Source organism: Manis pentadactyla, chromosome X (assembly GCF_030020395.1).
Source record: "Manis pentadactyla isolate mManPen7 chromosome X, mManPen7.hap1, whole genome shotgun sequence".
NCBI lineage: Eukaryota > Metazoa > Chordata > Mammalia > Pholidota > Manidae > Manis > Manis pentadactyla.
The window spans coordinates 111,781,155-111,799,644 of NC_080038.1; the positions used below are offsets into that span (position 1 = coordinate 111,781,155).

General features: G+C 41.4%; 2 protein-coding genes across 2 annotated transcripts in view; one reads left to right on the plus strand and one right to left on the minus strand.

Annotated features, from left to right (window-relative positions):
- Positions 1-16,390, minus strand: part of LOC118929190 (A-kinase anchor protein 14) — a 43,671-nt gene extending 27,281 nt beyond the window's left edge. The window contains exons 1-2 of the mRNA XM_057495844.1: positions 16,122-16,390; positions 15,154-15,243 (exon numbers count right to left, since the gene is read on the minus strand). Coding sequence (XP_057351827.1) covers positions 15,154-15,243; positions 16,122-16,223 — 192 coding nt within the window. The 5' untranslated portion in view covers positions 16,224-16,390. The remainder of the gene's footprint in view (positions 1-15,153; positions 15,244-16,121) is intronic.
- Positions 16,255-17,619, plus strand: LOC118929189 (E3 ubiquitin-protein ligase RNF113A-like). The gene has a single exon (XM_036919106.2). The coding sequence runs from the start codon at positions 16,381-16,383 to the stop codon at positions 17,563-17,565; it is 1,185 nt and encodes a 394-aa protein (XP_036775001.1). The 5' UTR covers positions 16,255-16,380; the 3' UTR covers positions 17,566-17,619.
- Positions 17,620-18,490: the final 871 nt, after the last annotated feature.

Sequence of the window (18,490 nt, forward strand, 5' to 3'; positions counted from 1 at the left end):
ATGCCTGAGGCTGGCGCCAGAGAATAAAGAAAAATGAGTGGCCATTTTTTATTTATATTTTTATTTTTTTAATTTTTAAATTCTTTTTTTTTTTTTTTTTGTGGTCGTCGTTTTGTTTTGGCGGGTGCTTTTTGGAAGTCTTAAAGGGGCAGGGCAGGACACTTAATCCAGAGGTAGGGAATCCGGGGATCTCTGGGCACTCTAATCCCCTGGGCCGCAGGGAGCTCGGAGGCCCCTTACGGAGATAAATAGCCTCCAGGCTGCTCCCACTCCAATGGGACTCCACCATTTTGGAGCAGCGGCCAGAGCCAGGCCACGCCCACAGCAACAGCGGAGATAAACTCCATAGCAGCCGGGCAGGAAGCAGAAGCCCTGTCTGCGCGCAGCTACCCAGCACAAGCCACTAGAGGCCGCTGTTCTCCCAGGAGAGGTGGGCCACAAACCAACAAGAAGGGAAGTTCTTCCAGCCGTCACTCGTCCCAGCTCTGCAAACGATTCCTATCACCATGAAAAGGCAAAACTACAGGCAGACAAAGATCACAGGGACAACACCAGAGGAGACAGATCTAACCAGTCTTCCTGAAAAAGAATTCAAAATAAGAATCATAAACATGCTGACAGAGATGCAGAGAAATACGCAAGAGATATGGGATGAAGTCCGGAGGGAGATCACAGATGCCAGGAAGGAGATTACAGAAATGAAACAAACTCTGGAAGGGTTTATAAGCAGAATGGATAGGATGCAAGAGGCCATCGATGGAACTGAAATCAGAGAACAGGAACGCATAGAAGCTGACATAGAGAGAGATAAAAGGATCTCCAGGAATGAAACAATGTTAAGAGAACTGTGTGACCAATCCAAAAGGAACAATATCCGTATTATAGGGGTAGCAGAAGAAGAAGAGAGAGGAAAAGGGATGGAAAGTATCTTGGAAGAAATAATTGCTGAAAACTTCCCCAAACTGGGGGAGGAAATAATCGAACAGACCACGGAAATACACAGAACCCCCAACAGAAAGGATCCAAGGAGGACAACACCAAGACACATAATAATTAAAATGGCAAAGATCAAGGACAAGGAAAGAGTTTTAAAGGCAGCTAGAGAGAAAAAGGTCACCTATAAAGGAAAACCCATCAGGCTAACATCAGACTTCTCGACAGAAACCTTACAGGCCAGAAGAGAATGGCATGATATATTAAATGCAATGAAACAGAAGGGCCTTGAACCAAGGATACTGTATCCAGCACGACTATCATTCAAATATGATGGCGGGATTAAACAATTCCCAGACAAACAAAAGCTGAGGGAATTTGCTTCCCACAAACCACCTCTACAGGACATCTTACAGGGACTGCTCTAGATGGGAGCACTCCTAGAAAGAGCACAGAACAAAACACCCAACATATGAAGAATGGAGGAGGAGGAATAAGAAGGGAGAGAAGAAAAGAATCTCCAGACAGTGTATATAACAGCTCAATAAGCGAGCTAAGTTAGGCAGTAAGATACTAAAGAGGCTAACCTTGAACCTTTGGTAACCACGAATTTAAAGCCTGCAATGGCAATAAGTACATATCTTTCAATAGTCACCCTAAATGTTAATGGACTGAATGCACCAATCAAAAGACACAGAGTAATAGAATGGATAAAAAAGCAAGACCCATCTATATGCTGCTTACAAGAAACTCACCTCAAACCCAAAGACATGTACAGACTAAAAGCCAAGGGATGGAAAAACATATTTCAGGCAAACAACAGCAAGAAGAAAGCAGGGGTTGCAGTACTAATATCAGACAAAATAGACTTCAAAACAAAGAAAGTAACAAGAGATAAAGAAGGACACTACATAATGATAAAGGGCTCAGTCCAACAAGAGGATATAACCATTCTAAATATATATGCACCCAACACAGGAGCACCAGCATATGTGAAACAAATACTAACAGAACTAAAGGGGGAAATAGACTGCAATGCATTCATTCTAGGAGACTTCAACACACCACTCACCCCAAAGGATAGATCCACCGGGCAGAAAATAAGTAAGGACACGGAAGCACTGAACAACACAGTAGAGCAGATGGACCTAATAGACATCTATAGAACTCTACATCCAAAAGCAACAGAATATACATTCTTCTCAAGTGCACATGGAACATTCTCCAGAATAGACCACATACTAGGACACAAAAAGAGCCTCAGTAAATTCTAAAAGATTGAAATCCTACCAACCAACTTTTCAGACCACAAAGGCATAAAACTAGAAATAAACTGTACAAAGAAAGCAAAGAGGCTCACAAACACATGGAGGCTTAACAACAGGCTCCTAAATAATGAATGGATCAATGACCAAATCAAAATGGAGATCCAGCAATATATGGAAACAAATGACAACAACAACACTAAGCCCCAACTTCTGTGGGACACAGCAAAAGCAGTCTTAAGAGGAAAGTATATAGCAATCCAAGCATATTTAAAAAAGGAAGAACAATCACAAATGAATGGTCTAATGTCACAATTATCGAAATTGGAAAAAGAAGAACAAATGAGGCCTAAGGTCAGCAGAAGGAGGGACATAATAAAGATCATAGAAGAAATAAATAAAATTGAGAAGAATAAAGCAATAGCAAAAATCAATGAAAGCAAGAGCTGGTTCTTTGAGAAAATAAACAAAATAGATAAGCCTCTAGCCAGACTTATTAAGAGGAAAAGAGAGTCAACACAAATCAACAGTATCAGAAACGAGAAAGGAAAAGTCATGACGGACCCCAAAGAAATACAAAGAATTATTAGAGAATACTATGAAAACCTATATGCTAACAAGCTGGGAAACCTAGGAGAAATGGACAACTTCCTAGAAAAATATAACCTTCCAAGACTGACCCAGAAAGAAACAGAAAATCTGAACAGACCAATTACCAACAACGAAATTGAAGCGGTAATCAAAAAACTACCAAAGAACAAAACCCCCAGGCCAGATGGATTTACCTCGGAATTTTATCACACATACAGGGAAGACATAATACCCATTCTCCTTAAAGTTTTCCAAAAAATAGAGGAGGAGGGGATACTCCCAAACTCATTCTATGAAGCTAACATCACCCTAATACCAAAACCAGGCAAAGAACCCACCAAAAAAGAAAACTACAGACCAATATCCCTGATGAATGTAGATGCAAAAATACTCAACAAAATATTAGCAAACCGAATTCAAAAATACATCAAAAGGATCATACACCATGACCAAGTGGGATTCATCCCAGGGATGCAAGGATGGTACAACATTCGAAAGTCCATCAACATCATCCACCACATCAACAAAAAGAAGGACAAAAATCACATGATCATCTCCATAGATGCTGAAAAAGCATTTGACAAAGTTCAACATCCATTCATGATAAAAACTCTCAGCAAAATGGGAATAGAGGGCAAGTACCTCAACATAATAAAGGCCATCTATGATAAACCCACAGCCAACATTATATTGAACAGCGAGAAGCTGAAAGCTTTTCCTCTGGGATCGGGAACTAGACAGGGATGCCCACTCTCCCCACTGTTATTTAACATAGTACTGGAGGTCCTAGCCACGGCAATCAGACAAAACAAAAAAATACAAGGAATTCAGATTGGTAAAGAAGAAGTTAAACTGTCACTATTTGCAGATGACATGATACTGTACATAAAAAACCCTAAAGACTCCACCCCAGAACTACTAGAACTGATATTGGAATACAGCAAAGTTGCAGGATACAAAATCAACACACAGAAATCTGTGGCTTTCCTATACACTAACAATGAACCAACAGAAAGAGAAATCAGGAAAACAACTCCATTCACAATTGCATCAAAAAAAATAAAATACCTAGGAATAAACCTAACCAAAGAAGTGAAAGACTTATACTCTGAAAACTACAAGTCACTCTTAAGAGAAATTAAAGGGGACACTAACAGATGGAAACTCATCCCAAGCTCGTGGCTAGGAAGAATTAATATCGTCAAAATGGCCATCCTGCCCAAAGCAATATACAGATTTGATGCAATCCCTATGAAACTACCAGCAACATTCTTCAATGAAGTAGAACAAATAATTCAAAAATTCATATGGAAACACCAAAGACCCCGAATAGCCAAAGCAATCCTGAGAAAGAAGAATAAAGTAGGGGGGATCTCACTCCCCAACTTCAAGCTCTACTATAAAGCCACAGTAATCAAGACAATTTGGTACTGGCACAAGAGCAGAGCCACAGACCAATGGAACAGACTAGACAATCCACACATTAACCCAGACATATATGGTCAATTAATATTTGATAAAGGAGCCATGGACATACAATGGCGAAATGACAGTCTCTTCAACAGATGGTGCTGGCAAAACTGGACAGCTACATGTAGGAGAATGAAACTGGACCATTGTCTAACCCCATATACAAAAGTAAACTCAAAATGGATCAAAGACCTGAATGTAAGTCATGAAACCATTAAACTCTTGGAAGAAAACATAGGCAAAAACCTCTTAGACATAAACATGAGTGACCTCTTCTTGAACATATCTCCCCGGGCAAGGAAAACAATAGCAAAAATGAATAAGTGGGACTATATTAAGCTGAAAAGCTTCTGTACAGCAAAAGACACCATCAATAGAACAAAAAGGAACCCTACAGTATGGGAGAATATCTTTGAAAATGACACATCCGATAAAGGCTTGACGTCCAGAATATATAAAGAGCTCACCCGCCTCAACAAACAAAAACCAAATAACCCAATTAAAAAATGGGCAGAGGAACTGAACAGTTCTCCAAAACAGAAATACAGATGGCCAACAGACACACGAAAAGATGCTCCACATCGCTAATTATCAGAGAAATGCAAATTAAAACTACAGTGAGGTATCACCTCACACCAGTAAGGATGGCTGCCATCCAAAAGACAAACAACAACAAATGTTGGCAAGGCTGTGGAGAAAGGGGAACCCTCCTACACTGCTGGTGGGAATGTAAATTAGTTCAACCATTGTGGAAAGCAGTATGGAGGTACATCATGTTGACAGGTGCTATTGACTGTCAGCTGGGAGGGCCAAAATTTTCACTTACTACTGGCCTTTCTTTACTGGGGCAACTGCGACCCCTAGTGGCTTGTGTTGGGTAATTGCGTGTAGACTGGGTCTTTGTGTCTTGCCTGGCCGGAAGGGAGAAATTTCCCTTTCTGTGGGCGGAATTTGTCTCAGGCTGCTTCTCTGCTTTCGCAGCGCCCGGTGGGGTGATGGATGGGGGGGCTGCTTGACTGTTTGCCTCCGTGAGGGGTCTCAGAGCTGTTGCCCAGGGGGTTAGTGCACCCGGTTTTCCCTGTAATTTCCAGCTGCTGTACTGTGACCTGGGTTGTTTCCGTCAAGCTGTTAAGTCCCTGTCCCTTTAAGACTTTCAAAAAAGCCCCCGCTTTTCTTTGTCACAGGGGCATCAGCTTCAGCACCCGCTCTGTGGTCTACCCCCTGTTCTCCCAGTATCCAGGGCCCCCTGGGCATATACTGTGTCTGCGCTCTGGCCCGGATGGCTGGGGCTGGGTGTTCGGCAGTCCTGGGCTCCGTCTCCCTCCCGCTCTGCCTATTGTTCTCCCGCCGGGAGCTGGGGGGAGGGGCGCTCGCGTCCCGCAGGGCCGGGGCTTGTATCTTACCCCTTTCACCAGTCGCTGGGTTCTCGCTGGTGTAGCTGCAGTCTGGCCACTGTCCTGCGTCTTCTGGTCTCTCTTTTAGGGCTAGTTGTGTTTGTTGTATTTTCAAAAGTATATATGTTTTTGGGAGGAGATTCCCACTGTCCTACTCACGCCGCCATGTTGGCTCCGCCTCCTCTGGAGGTACATCAAAATGCTCAAAACAGACTTACCATTTGACCCAGGAATTGCACTCCTAGGAATTTACCCTAAGAATGCAGCAATCAAGTATGAGAAAGATCAGTGCACCCCTATGTTTATCGCAGCACTATTTACAATAGCCAAGAATTGGAAGCAACCTAAATGTCCATCGATAGATGAATGGATAAAGAAGATGTGGTACATATACACAATGGAATACTACTCAGCCATAAGAAAAGGGCAAATCCTACCATTTGCAGCAACATGGATGGAGCTGGAGGGTATTATGCTCAGTGAAACAAGCCAAGCGGAGAAAGAGAAATACCAAATGATTTCACTCATCTGTGGAATATAAGAACAAAGGAAAAACTGAAGGAACAAAACAGCAGCAGAATCACAGAACTCAAGAATGGACTAACAGGTACCAAAGGTAAAGGGACTGGGGAGGATGGGTGGGTAGGGAGGGATAAGGGGGGGGAGAAAAAGGGGGGAATTAAGATTAGCATGCATGGGGGGGTGGGAGAAAGGGGAAGGCTGTACAACACAGAGAAGGCAAGTAGTGATTCTACAACATTTGCTGTGCTAATGGACAGTGACTGTAAAGGGGTTTATAGGGGGGACCTGGTATAGGGGAGAGCCTAGTAAACATAATATTCATCATGTAAGTGTAGATTAATGACACCAAAAAAAAAAAAAAAGGCAGTTCCTGTGTGGAGACCTCCAATGAGTTCTACACAAGGGTATAAAGGGCATATAAAAGTGTAGGCAAAGGGTCTGTTTGTGTTTATACAGAGGATCAAAGCCTAATTGGGCTATCCCGAAAATGAACTAAGATATGATATGAAAAAGAACTTCCAACATCAGCACTCTCTGGAAGACTCATGCCAGAAGATGATCATCAAAAAACCCCAACAAAGATCCACGCACTGCTACAGCTGTAGATGCACTCATCCCACCAGTTCCTGGACTTGCCATGGGAATGAAGAAGGAGATATCTAAGCTGGCCTGTGCATACAGTAAAACAACAAATTTGACTGGATCTATACTGTTGGAAGTCAACCGAGAATTAGGAGAAGTGCAAACTGTAGCGCTCCAAAATCTTAAAACTACAGACTATTTACTGTTAAAAGAACATATGGGATGTGAACAGTCCCAGGAATGGGTTGTTTTAATTTGTCTGATTTCTCTCAGACTGTTCAAGTTCAGTTGGACAATATCCACCATATTATAGATAAGTTTTCACAAATGCCTAAGGTGCCTAACTGGTTTTCTTGGTTTCACTGGAGATGGCTGGTAATTACAGGTATGCTTTGGTTATGTAACTATACTCCTATTATGTTAATGTGTGTGCGCAATTTAAGTAGTAGTTTAAAACCTATACATGCTGAAGTTACTCTACAAGAAGATATGTCAAAGAAATAATCAATCTTCCCATGTTTTCTTCCGCCTGCTACTTCTATAGCTTTTCTTCTTCCTTCCTAATTACAACCCTTAAATAGAATTTGTGCCTCATATCAAATTTACCGAGTATCATGATTCTTCCAAGTGGTAAAGATACCTCAAGACAAATGCTGGGCATAGAAGCCACAGGGCATAAATATGCAAAGAAGTAAAAAGCTAACCTTTTCAAACAATAAGGCTTCTCTCTCACTTACCAACTTTACATTTACCTGTATAGCCCCGGAAGATGACTGGTTAGCCAGAGACGGGTAAGATTCCTCAAGGGAGGAACAACCTAAGACAGGCACAGTCGCAGGGGGGTCATCAGGTGAGAAATTGGGGATCAACAGAGGGGAGGCTTAGAACCTCACCCCCCCTGTTCTGAGAGAAATCTTCTGCATACGTGGATGTTTTACTGCCCTTGTCTAGCTTGGATTAACACATAGTCTACAGGCACACACCTGATCATCTACATTTGCTCTCTTACAACACTAAACTATGTTTTCTACCTTTATCTTGTATCTACCTACCACTTCAGCATTTTATTAAAAATAATAATAATAAAGAGAGAAATGTGGTATCCACATATAAATCAAGTATAAAAATCAAATGAGTATTCATATTTGAACTGACTGTTTATAGTTCATAATGCATGAGCAAAACCGAAAGTTTCTGTGATGACTGCCCTTGTACCGCTCACCATGTAACTTATTCAATATGTAAGAATTTGTTCTCCATGTAAGAGCTTGTTCGTTATGCTTCAGAAGATTGGAGACTGACGAAAATTAGGCTTGGGGTGGATTAATGATTGTGCACTGAGCATTGACTCCCCTATACAGAATTTTATTGTTGTTAACAACCATTTGATCAATAAATATGAGAGATGCCCTCACAACAACAACAACAACAACAAAAAAAAGTACACAATTCCAATTGTAAAATAAATAAGTAACTGGGATGTAATGTATAGCATAAGGAATATAGTCAAAATGTGGTAACAACTTGGTATGGTGATAGCTGGTACCTAGAATTATCATGTATATAAATGTTGAATCACTGCGTTGTACAACTGAAACTAATGTAATGTAATACTGTGTGTCAACTACCCTTCAATAAAAAATAATTATCTACAAAAAAAAAAAGAAAGAAAAAAAAGCAGTTCTTGGGTGGTGATCTCCAATAGGTTCGTCACAATGGTATAAAGGTCATATCAAAGTGTGGGCAAAAGGTTTGTTTGTGTTTATACAGAGGATCAAAGCCTAATTTGGCTACCCAGAAAACGAATTAAGATACGATATGAAGAAGAACTTCCAAAATTAACATCCTCTGGAAGAGTCATTCCAGAAGATGATCATCAAAAAAACTTCAACAAAGATCCTGGCGCTGTTGCAGTTGTAGCTGCATTCATCCCACCGGTTCCTGGACTTGCCATTGGAATGAAGAAGGAGATATCTAAGCGGGCCTGTGCATACAGTAAAACAACAAATTTGACTGGATGTATATTGTCGGAACTCAACCAAGAATTAGGAGAAGTGCAAGTTGCAGTGCTCCAAAATCGTGCGACTATAGACTATCTACTGTTAAAAGAACATATGGGATGTGAACAGTTCCCAGGAATGTGTTGTTTTAATTTGTCTGATTTTTCTCAAACTATTCAAATTCAGTTAGACAATATCCATCATATTATTGATAAGTTTTCACAAATGCTTAGGGCACCTAACTGCTTTTCTTGGTTTCACTGGATATGGCTGGTAATTGTAGGTCTGCTTTTGTTATGAATCTGTATACCTATTCTGTTAATGTGTGTACGCAATTTAATTAGTAGTTTGTTAAAACCTATACATGCTTATGTTACTCTACAAGAAGTTATGTCAAAGAAATAATCAATCTTCCCATGTTTTCTTCCGTCTGCGACTTCTATAGCTTTTCTTCTTCCTACCTAATTACAACCCTTTAGTAGAATTCGTCTCTCATATCGAAAATTACCAAGTATCATAATTCTTCCAAGTGGTAAAGATACCTCAAGACAAATGCTGGGCATAGAAGCCACAGGGCATAAATCTGCAAAGAAGTAAAAAGCTAACCTTTTCAAAGAATATTGCTTCTCTCTCACTTACCAACTTTACATTTCCCTGTATGGCCCCGGAAGACGGCCGGTTAGCCAGAGACGGGTAAGATTCCTCACAGGAGGAACAACCTAAGACAGGCACAGTCGCAGGGGGGCCATCAGGTGAGAATTTGGGGATCAACAGAGGTGAGGCTTAGACCCTCACCCCCCCCCCCCCGTTTTGAGAGAAATCTTCTGCATCCATGGATGTTTTGTTGCCCTTGTCTAGCTTGGATTAATACTCTGTCTATAGGCACAGACCTGATCATCTATATTTGCCCTCTTACAGCACTAAATTATGTTTTCTACCTTTATCTTGCATCTACCTACCACTTCAGCATTTTATTAAAAAAAAAATAAGGGAGCAATGTGGGATTCACATATAAATAAGTATAAAAGTCAAGTGAATAATCATATCTGACTTGACTGTTTATAGTTCATGATGCGTGATCTTCAGTTTCTCTGATATGACTGCCCTTGCACTGTTCACCATGTAAGAACTTATTCACTATGTAAGAACTTGTTCACCATGTAAGAACTTGTTCATTATGCTTCAGAAGATTGGAGACTGTTGAGAATTAGGCTTGGGGTTGATTAATGATTGTGCACTGAGTCCCCTATACAGAATTTTATTGTTGTTAACAACCATTTGATCAATAAATATGAGAGATGCCCTCTTAAAAAAAAAGCAGCCAGAGAGAGAAATAAGATCACATACATAGGAAAGCCCATCAGGCTATCATCAGATTTCTCACCAGAAACCTTACAGGCCAGAAGGAAGTGGCATGATATATTTAATGCAATGAGGCAGAAGGGCCTCAAAACAAGAATACTTTATCCGGCAAGATTTTTATTTAAATTGGAAGGCGGGATTAAACAGTTTCCAGATAAGCAAAAGCTGAGAGAATTTACCTCCCACAAACCATCTCTACAGTGTATTTTGGAGGGACTGCTATAGATGGAAGCGTTCCTAAGGTTTAATAGCTGTCACCAGAGGTAATAAAACCACAGTAAAGAAAGTAGAATAGTTAATTACTAAGCAAATGCAAAATTAAATCAACTGTCACCAAAGTCAGTCAAGGGACAGACAAAGAGTACAGAATATGATACACCTAACATATAAAGAATGGAGGAGGGAGAAAAGGAGGGGAAAAAAAAAGAACCTTTAGATTGTGCTTATTATAGCATACTAAGTGAGTTACATTACACTCTTAGATAGTAAGGTGGTTAACCTTGAACCTTTGGTAACCATAAATCTAAAGCCTGCAATGGCAATAATTTCATACCTATTGAAAATGACCCTAAATGTAAATTGTCTGAATGCACCAATCAAAACACATAGAGTCACTGAATGGATAAAAAAACAAGACCCATCTATATGCTGCCTAAAGACACTCACTTTAAACCCAAAGACATACACAGACTAAAAGTGAAGGGATGGAAAAAGATATTTCATGCAACTAATAGGGAAAAAAAGCAGGAGTCGCAGTACTTGTATCAAACAAAATAGACTTCAAAACAAAGAAAGTAACATGAGACAAAGAAGGACATTACATAATGATAAAGGGGTCAGTCCAACAAGAGGATATAACCATTATAAATATCTGTGCACCCAACACAGGAGCACCTACATATGTGAAACAAATACTAACAGAAATAAAGGGGGAAATAGAATGCAACGCATTCATTCTAGGAGACTTCAACACTCCATTCACTCCAAAGGACAAATCAACCAGACAGAAAATAAGTAAGGAGACAGAGGTACTGAACAATGCATTAGAACAGATGGACCTAACAGACATCTACAGAACTCTACACCCAAAAGCAGGAGAATACACATTCTTCTCAAGTGCACATGGAACATTTTCAAGAATAGATCATATACTAGGCCACAAAAAGAGCCTTGGTAAATTCAAAAAGATTGAACTTGTACCAACCAGCTTCTCAGACCACAGAGGTATGAAACTAGAAATGAATGACGCAAAGAAAACGAGAAATCCCACAAACACATGAAGGCTTCACAACATGCTCCTAAATAACCAATGGGCCAATGGACCAAATAAAAACAGAGATCAAGCGGTATATGGAGTCAAATGACAACAATAACTGAACACCGCAAGATCTTTGGGATGCAGCGAAGGTCATGCTAAGAGGGAAGTACATTTCAATACAGGCCTACCTCAGGAAAGAAGAGCGGTCCCATATGAACAGTCTAAACTCACAATTAACGAAACTAGAAAAAGAACAAATGAGGCCCAAAGTCAGTAGAAGGAGGGACATAATAAAGATTAGAGCAGAAATAAATAAAATCGAGAAGAATAAAACAGTAGAAAGAATCAATGAAAGCAAGAGCTAGTTCTTCGAGAAAATACACAAAATAGATAAACCCCTAGCCAGACTTATCAGGAAAAAAAAGAGAGTCTACACACATAAACAGAATCACAAGTGGGAAAGGAAAAATCACTGTGGACACCACAGAAATACAAAAACATTATTAGAGAATACTATGAAAAATTATATGCTAATGAACTGGACAACCTAGAAGAAATCAGAAATGGACAACTTTCGAGAAAAATACAACCTTCCAAGGCTGACCCGGAAAGCAACAGAAAATCTGAACAGACCAATTAACAGCAACGAAATTGAATTGGTAATCAAAAAACTACCTAAGAACAAAACTCCTGGACCAGATGGCTTCACCGCTGAATTTTATCAAACATTTAGTGAAGACCTAACACCCATCCTCCTTAAAAGTTTTGCAAAAAGTAGAAGAGGAGGGAATACCTCCAAACTCATTCTATGAGGCCAGCATCACTCTAATACCAAAACCAGGCAGAGACACCACAAAAAAAGAAAATTACAGACCAATATCCCTGATGAGCACAGATGCAAAAATACTCAGCAAAATATTAGCAAACCGAATTCAAAAATAAATCAAAAAGACCATCCACCATGATCAAGTAGGATTTATTCCAGGGATGCAAGGGTGGTACAATATTAGAAAATCCATCAACATCATCCACCACATCAACAAAAAGGAGGACAAAAACCACATGATCATCTCCATAGATGCTGAGAAAGCATTCGACAAAATTCAACATCCATTCACGATAAAAACTCTCAACAAAATGGGTATAGAGGGCAAGTACCTCAACATAATAAAGGCCATATATGACAAACCCACAGCCTACATCATACTTAACAGCAAGAAGCTGAAAGGCTTTAAGATTGGGAACAAAACAAGGATGCCCACTCTCTCCACTTTTATGCAACATAGTTCTGGAGGTCCTCGCCACAGCAATTAGACGACACAAAGAAATAAAGGGCATCCAGATTGGTAAGGAAGAAGTCAAACTGTCCCTGTTTGCAGATGACATGATATTGTACATAAAAAACCATAAAGACTCCACTCTAAAACTACTAGATCTAATATCTCAATTCAGCAAAGTTGCAGGATACAAAATTAATACAAAGAAATCTGTTGCATTCCTATACACTAATGATGAACTACCAGAAAGAGAAATCAGAAGAACAATTCCATTTAGAATTCCATCAAAAAGAATAAAATACCTAGGAATAAACCTAACCAAGGAAGTGAAAGACCTATACTCTGAAAACTACAAGACACTCATGACAGAAATTAAAGATACCAATAAACAGAAACACATCGCATGCTCATGGATAGGAAGAATTAATATTGTTAAAATGGCCATCCTGCCTAAAGCAATCTACAGATTCAATGCAATCCCTATCAAAATACCAACAGCATTCTTCAATGAACTAGAGAAAATCGTTCATATGGAACCACGAAAGGCCCCGAATAGCCAAAGCAATCCTGAGAAGGAAGAATAAAGCTGGGGGGGGCGGATTATGCTCCCCAACTTCAAGCTCTACTACAAAGCCACAGCAATCAAGACAATTTGGTACTGGCACAAGAACAGAACAATAGACCAATGGAACAGACTGGAGAGCCCAGATATAAACCCAACCATATATGGTCAATTAATATAAGATAAAGGAGCTATGGACATACAATGAGGAAATGACAGCTTCTTCAACAACTGGTGTTGGCAAAACTGGACAGCTACATGCAAGAGAATGAAACTGGATTATTGTTTAACCCCATATACAAAAGTAAACTCGAAATGGATCAAAGACCTGAATGTAAGTCATGAAACCATAAAACTCTTAGAAGACAACATCGGCAAAAATCTCCTGAGTAAACATGAGCAACTTCTTCCGGAGTGTATCTCCTCAAGCAAAGGAGACAAAAGCAAAAATGAACACATGGGACTACATCAAACTTAAAAGCTTCTGTACGGCAAAGGACACCATCAGCAGCATGAAAAGGCATCCTACAGTATGGGAGAATATATTTGTAAACGACATATCCTATAAGGGGTTAACATCCAAAATATATAAAGAACTCATATGCCTCAACACCCAAAAAGCAAATAACCCGATCAACAAATGGGCAGAGGATATGAAGAGGCAGTTCTCCAAAGAAGAAATTCAGATGGCCAACAGACACATGAAAAGATGCTCCACATCACTAATCATCAGGAAAATGCAAATTAAAACCACAATGAGAAAACAAACAAACAAACAAACAAACAAATAAAATAAAACCACAATGAGATATCACCTCACACCAGTTAGGATGGCCAGCATCGGAAAGACGAAGAGCAAAAAATGTTGGCGAGGATGCAGAGAAAGGGGAATCCTCCTACACTGCTGGTGGGAATGTAAGCTAGTTCAACCATTGTGGAAAACAATATGGAGGTTCCTCAAAAAACTAAAAATAGAAATAGCATTTGACCCCGGAGTCCCACTCCTAGGAATTTACCCAAAGAATACAAGTTCTCAGATTCAAAAAGACATATGCACCCCTATGTTTATTGCAGCACTATTTACAATAGCCAAGATATGGAAGCAACCTAAGTGTCCATCAGTAGATGAATGGATAAAGAAGATGTGGTACATATACACATTGAAATACTATTCAGCCTTAAGAAAGAAACAAATCCTCCCATTTGCAACAACATGGAAGGAGCTGGAGGAGGATATAATGCTCAGTGAATAAGCCAGGTGGAGAAAGACAAGTGTCAAATGATTCCCCTCATTTTTGGAGTATAACAAGGAAGCAAAACTGAAGGAACAAAATAGCCGCAGACTCACAGACTCCAGGAAGGGACTAGCGGTTACCAAAGGGGAGGGGTGTGGGAGGGCGGTTGGGGAGGGAGGGAGAAGGGGATTGAGGGGTATTATGTTCAGTACACATGGTGCGGGTGGGGGTGGGGGGTCATGGGGAAGACAGTGTAGCACAGAGAAGACAAATACTGACTCTGTGGCATCTTACTACACTGATGGACAGTGACTGCAATGGGGTATGGGTGGGGACTTGACAGTACGGGTGAATGTAGTAACCACACTGAACATCAAAATTAAAAACTATCATCTGATGAAAGACATCATAAATTGAAAAAGACAACAAGCAGACTGGGAAAAATATATGTAACATATAAAATAGACAAATGATCAACAGCCGTAACATACAAAGAACCCCTATAAATTTAAAAGAAAAACAAGCAAAGGATTTAGACAAATGATCCAGAATAAGAAATACAATCATTAAATATGTAAAAGGCTGTCTAATCTCACTAGTAGACAAGAACACGCAAATTACATTAACAATAAGACCTTTGGCAAAACAACAACAGAAACCCACCTCAACCCTGACAGATGGCTAGTAACAGAGCCATCTTACCTTTGAAACATAGTAACGATTAACTCCAGAGATGCGCTTATCTCTTTCCATCAAAGTCCACTGATATGGATAATAGGCAATCCTTTTTTCCTACAATTAAAAGAAATTATTATTGCAGTTTATGAAGATGTGTGACCCAACAGAGGGATAGTACGTGATATTCTAGAAAAATGTCATCATCACTGAAATAAAGCCAAGTTAATGTAAGACCAGACTCTTAAATAAAAACGGACCACTAGGCTTTAGAATTAAGATGGTAAGCATGAGTTCTTCCACTTTTTTTTAACCAGGTTTTTTTTTTTTTTTCAAAAGACATATGACAATTCCCTTTGGGGACCCTAATAAGAAGAAATAACATCAGGACATCACACGTGAAAGACAATCACAAAGCCAGAAAGCAAATACATCTATATACTCTGTACTGTAAGAGATGATGTGAAGGCCCAGGAAGGGAGGAAAATTACAATCCTGATGTGAAAACCAGGATCTTGTGATAAGTTCCTAAAGGTTTGCAAGAGACAGACGATAAAAAATGTCAAGATAAAAAACTAATTAAGGGTAGGGAAGAAGTAAAAGACGAGAGGCTCCCAAGATGTGGATGTGAGAAATTAAAACCCAGCAAAAAAGGAAATTAAAAGCCAAGACTAACTGACGCCTCACTTCTGCCTAGGAGTTGGGACCTACCTCTTCTAATCGCCTACCTTCCCAGCCCCGGAATCTCTACTTTGCCCTCTTGCCCACTCTTCTTCACCCAGCAGCGAGCTGTTTCTTGCTAGAGTAGGATGTGGTTTCCTCCGGGTTAAATTCCGCAAGCCTCCGCTGTTAGTCAACAGGAGGAAAGGGGAGGGCCGACCTCGGGGCTCCCCATCTCAGAGAGACACCGGTTCCTTAAGGCCTCCCCAAGCCACGGTCCATTTCGTTAACGCCAGTCCGAGAAGCCGGCCGTGGGGCCGCAGAAGCCGCCTTACCTTGCCCCCGTTACTGAACCTGTGGATGTGCGCAGTGGCCACTCCGGGGATGACCAAGCACGCGGCCATGACAGCGATCCCGGGAAGAATCTCAAACCACATCGCTACACAGCTACTCAGGCCAAGCACTTGCCCCCAGGATTCCTAAAGGTGACCCGCTCTGGCCCCTTTCCGGTAAGCTCCGCGAACAGCTGGCGAGCGGGGCGGGACCACGTACGCCTTCAAAGGAAGCGACGGGGTATGGCAGGACTCAAGAGAGATGCGCTCGCGCGCTCTCTCACTGCTGGTCCTGCCCACCCAGGAGCCCGCCCATTTTGCGCCGACTCGGGTCAAGCACGACGTGCAGTCCCGTGAACAGGTCTCGCGCGACCAAGTCCGCCATAGCCGTTTCGGAGCTCTGGACTGTAAAATGGCAGAGGAACGTTCTCCAGTAGAGGCGGCAAGTCAGGTGTGCACCTTTCTCTTCAGAAAGTTTGGTGGGCAAAAAGGGGCTGCAGGCCGCAGGAAGCGCCCCTGCAACCAAGAGCCCGACGACTGCAGCAGCAGCAGTAGTGACGAAGGCAGCACTGTGTTCCGCCCAAAAAAGAAGCGCGCGGCCCACAATCCGATGATACAGAAAACCTGTGGCAGTGGTAAACAGAAGGCGCCTTACAATGACTTGAATAGTGAGGAGGAGGAAGAGAACCACCCGGAGAGTGTCGGCGTGGTCTACAAGTCCACCCGCTCGGCGAAACCCGTGGGGCCAGAGGACATGGGGGCGACTGCTGTCTACGAGCTAGACACAGAGAAGGAGCGCGATGCACAAGCCATCTTTGAGCGCAGCCAGAAGATCCAGGAGGAGCTGAGAGGCAAGGAAGATGACAAGATCTACCGGGGAATCAATAATTATCAGAAATACATGAAGCCCAAAGATACGTCAATGGGCAATGCTTCCTCTGGGATGGTGAGGAAGGGCCCCATCCGAGCTCCCGAGCATCTGCGTGCCACCGTGCGCTGGGATTACCAGCCCGACATTTGCAAAGACTACAAGGAGACTGGTTTTTGTGGCTTTGGAGACAGCTGCAAATTCCTCCATGATCGCTCAGATTACAAGCATGGGTGGCAGATTGAACGTGAGCTTGATGAAGGTCGCTATGGTGTCTATGAGGACGGAAACTATGAAGTGGGAAGTGATGAGGAGGAAATACCATTCAAGTGTTTCATCTGTCGCCAGACCTTCCAAAACCCGGTTGTCACCAAGTGCAGGCATTATTTCTGTGAGAGCTGTGCACTGCAGCATTTCCGCACCACCCCGCGCTGCTATGTCTGTGACCAGCAGACCAATGGCGTCTTCAATCCAGCAAAAGAACTGATTGCTAAACTGGAGAAGCATCGAGCTACAGAAGATAGTGTTGCTTCCAATTTCCCATTAGATACTGATAATGGTCCAATTTCCATTCCTTAGTTTTCCCATCCCCAAATCTCAAAATAAATGTTTTGTTGTTTTAGAAATCTTAACGCACGTCCTTCCTTTCTAAGGAAAGTGACCGAGAGGAAAAGGCAGGTGGTGGTGAAGTGGGGTCCTGGATGGGTGGCTTGTAAGAGCATCAAGGTAGGTATAATCTGGATTTTTACCTGGTATAAATGCTCCCTGTGTGTAACAGATACTTTTCGGAACCCTTTGGCGTAAATGCTGGGTATGGGAGAATTTCCGGAAAGGAGCTAGAATTTATTTGAAAGTAACCAAAGCTGTGATGAAAGCAAGAACTGAACTTATTTATCAGATCACATTTCTGTATCACTTAATAATTTATAAAAGTACTTTAATGCAGTCTCTCTTTTGGGAGCCTGTGCTACTTAAAAATACAGCCCAGCTAAAGGTGGGGGCGGGGGCAGTGGGAGAATCGAGTTGAGGGACTGGTAGCTAGTACCGGAGCAGTGTATGGGCAATGGTCCTTGCTCTCTTTCAAGTACCTACAGGTAACCACCCCTTCCATGGGCGATTGAAACAGTGTGTACTGTGCTGTCTAGTATAATAGCCACCAGGCTTCATGTGGCTGTTGAGCACTTTAAATGTGGCTCGTAGTCACTGTATTGGCCATCACAGTTCCAAATTGTCAGTATGAATCTGTAAAGGGCAAAAACCTAATATTTTATAATCCATTGTCTGAAACTGTCTGTTCTTACAAACAGCTAATCACAGCCTCTTAATCTGTGTACCCATCTTCCCAACTAGTTTGTGAATTCCTCAGTGACTAGCCCAGAGCTTGGCATATAATAAGCACTTAATAAATAAACCCAGAGAAGTATGAAAAGGGAGACTGGGGCCAAAGCCTGGAGTCTTGAATCCAAGCTGAGGAGTTTTGACTGTATTCTGTTGGTAATGAGGA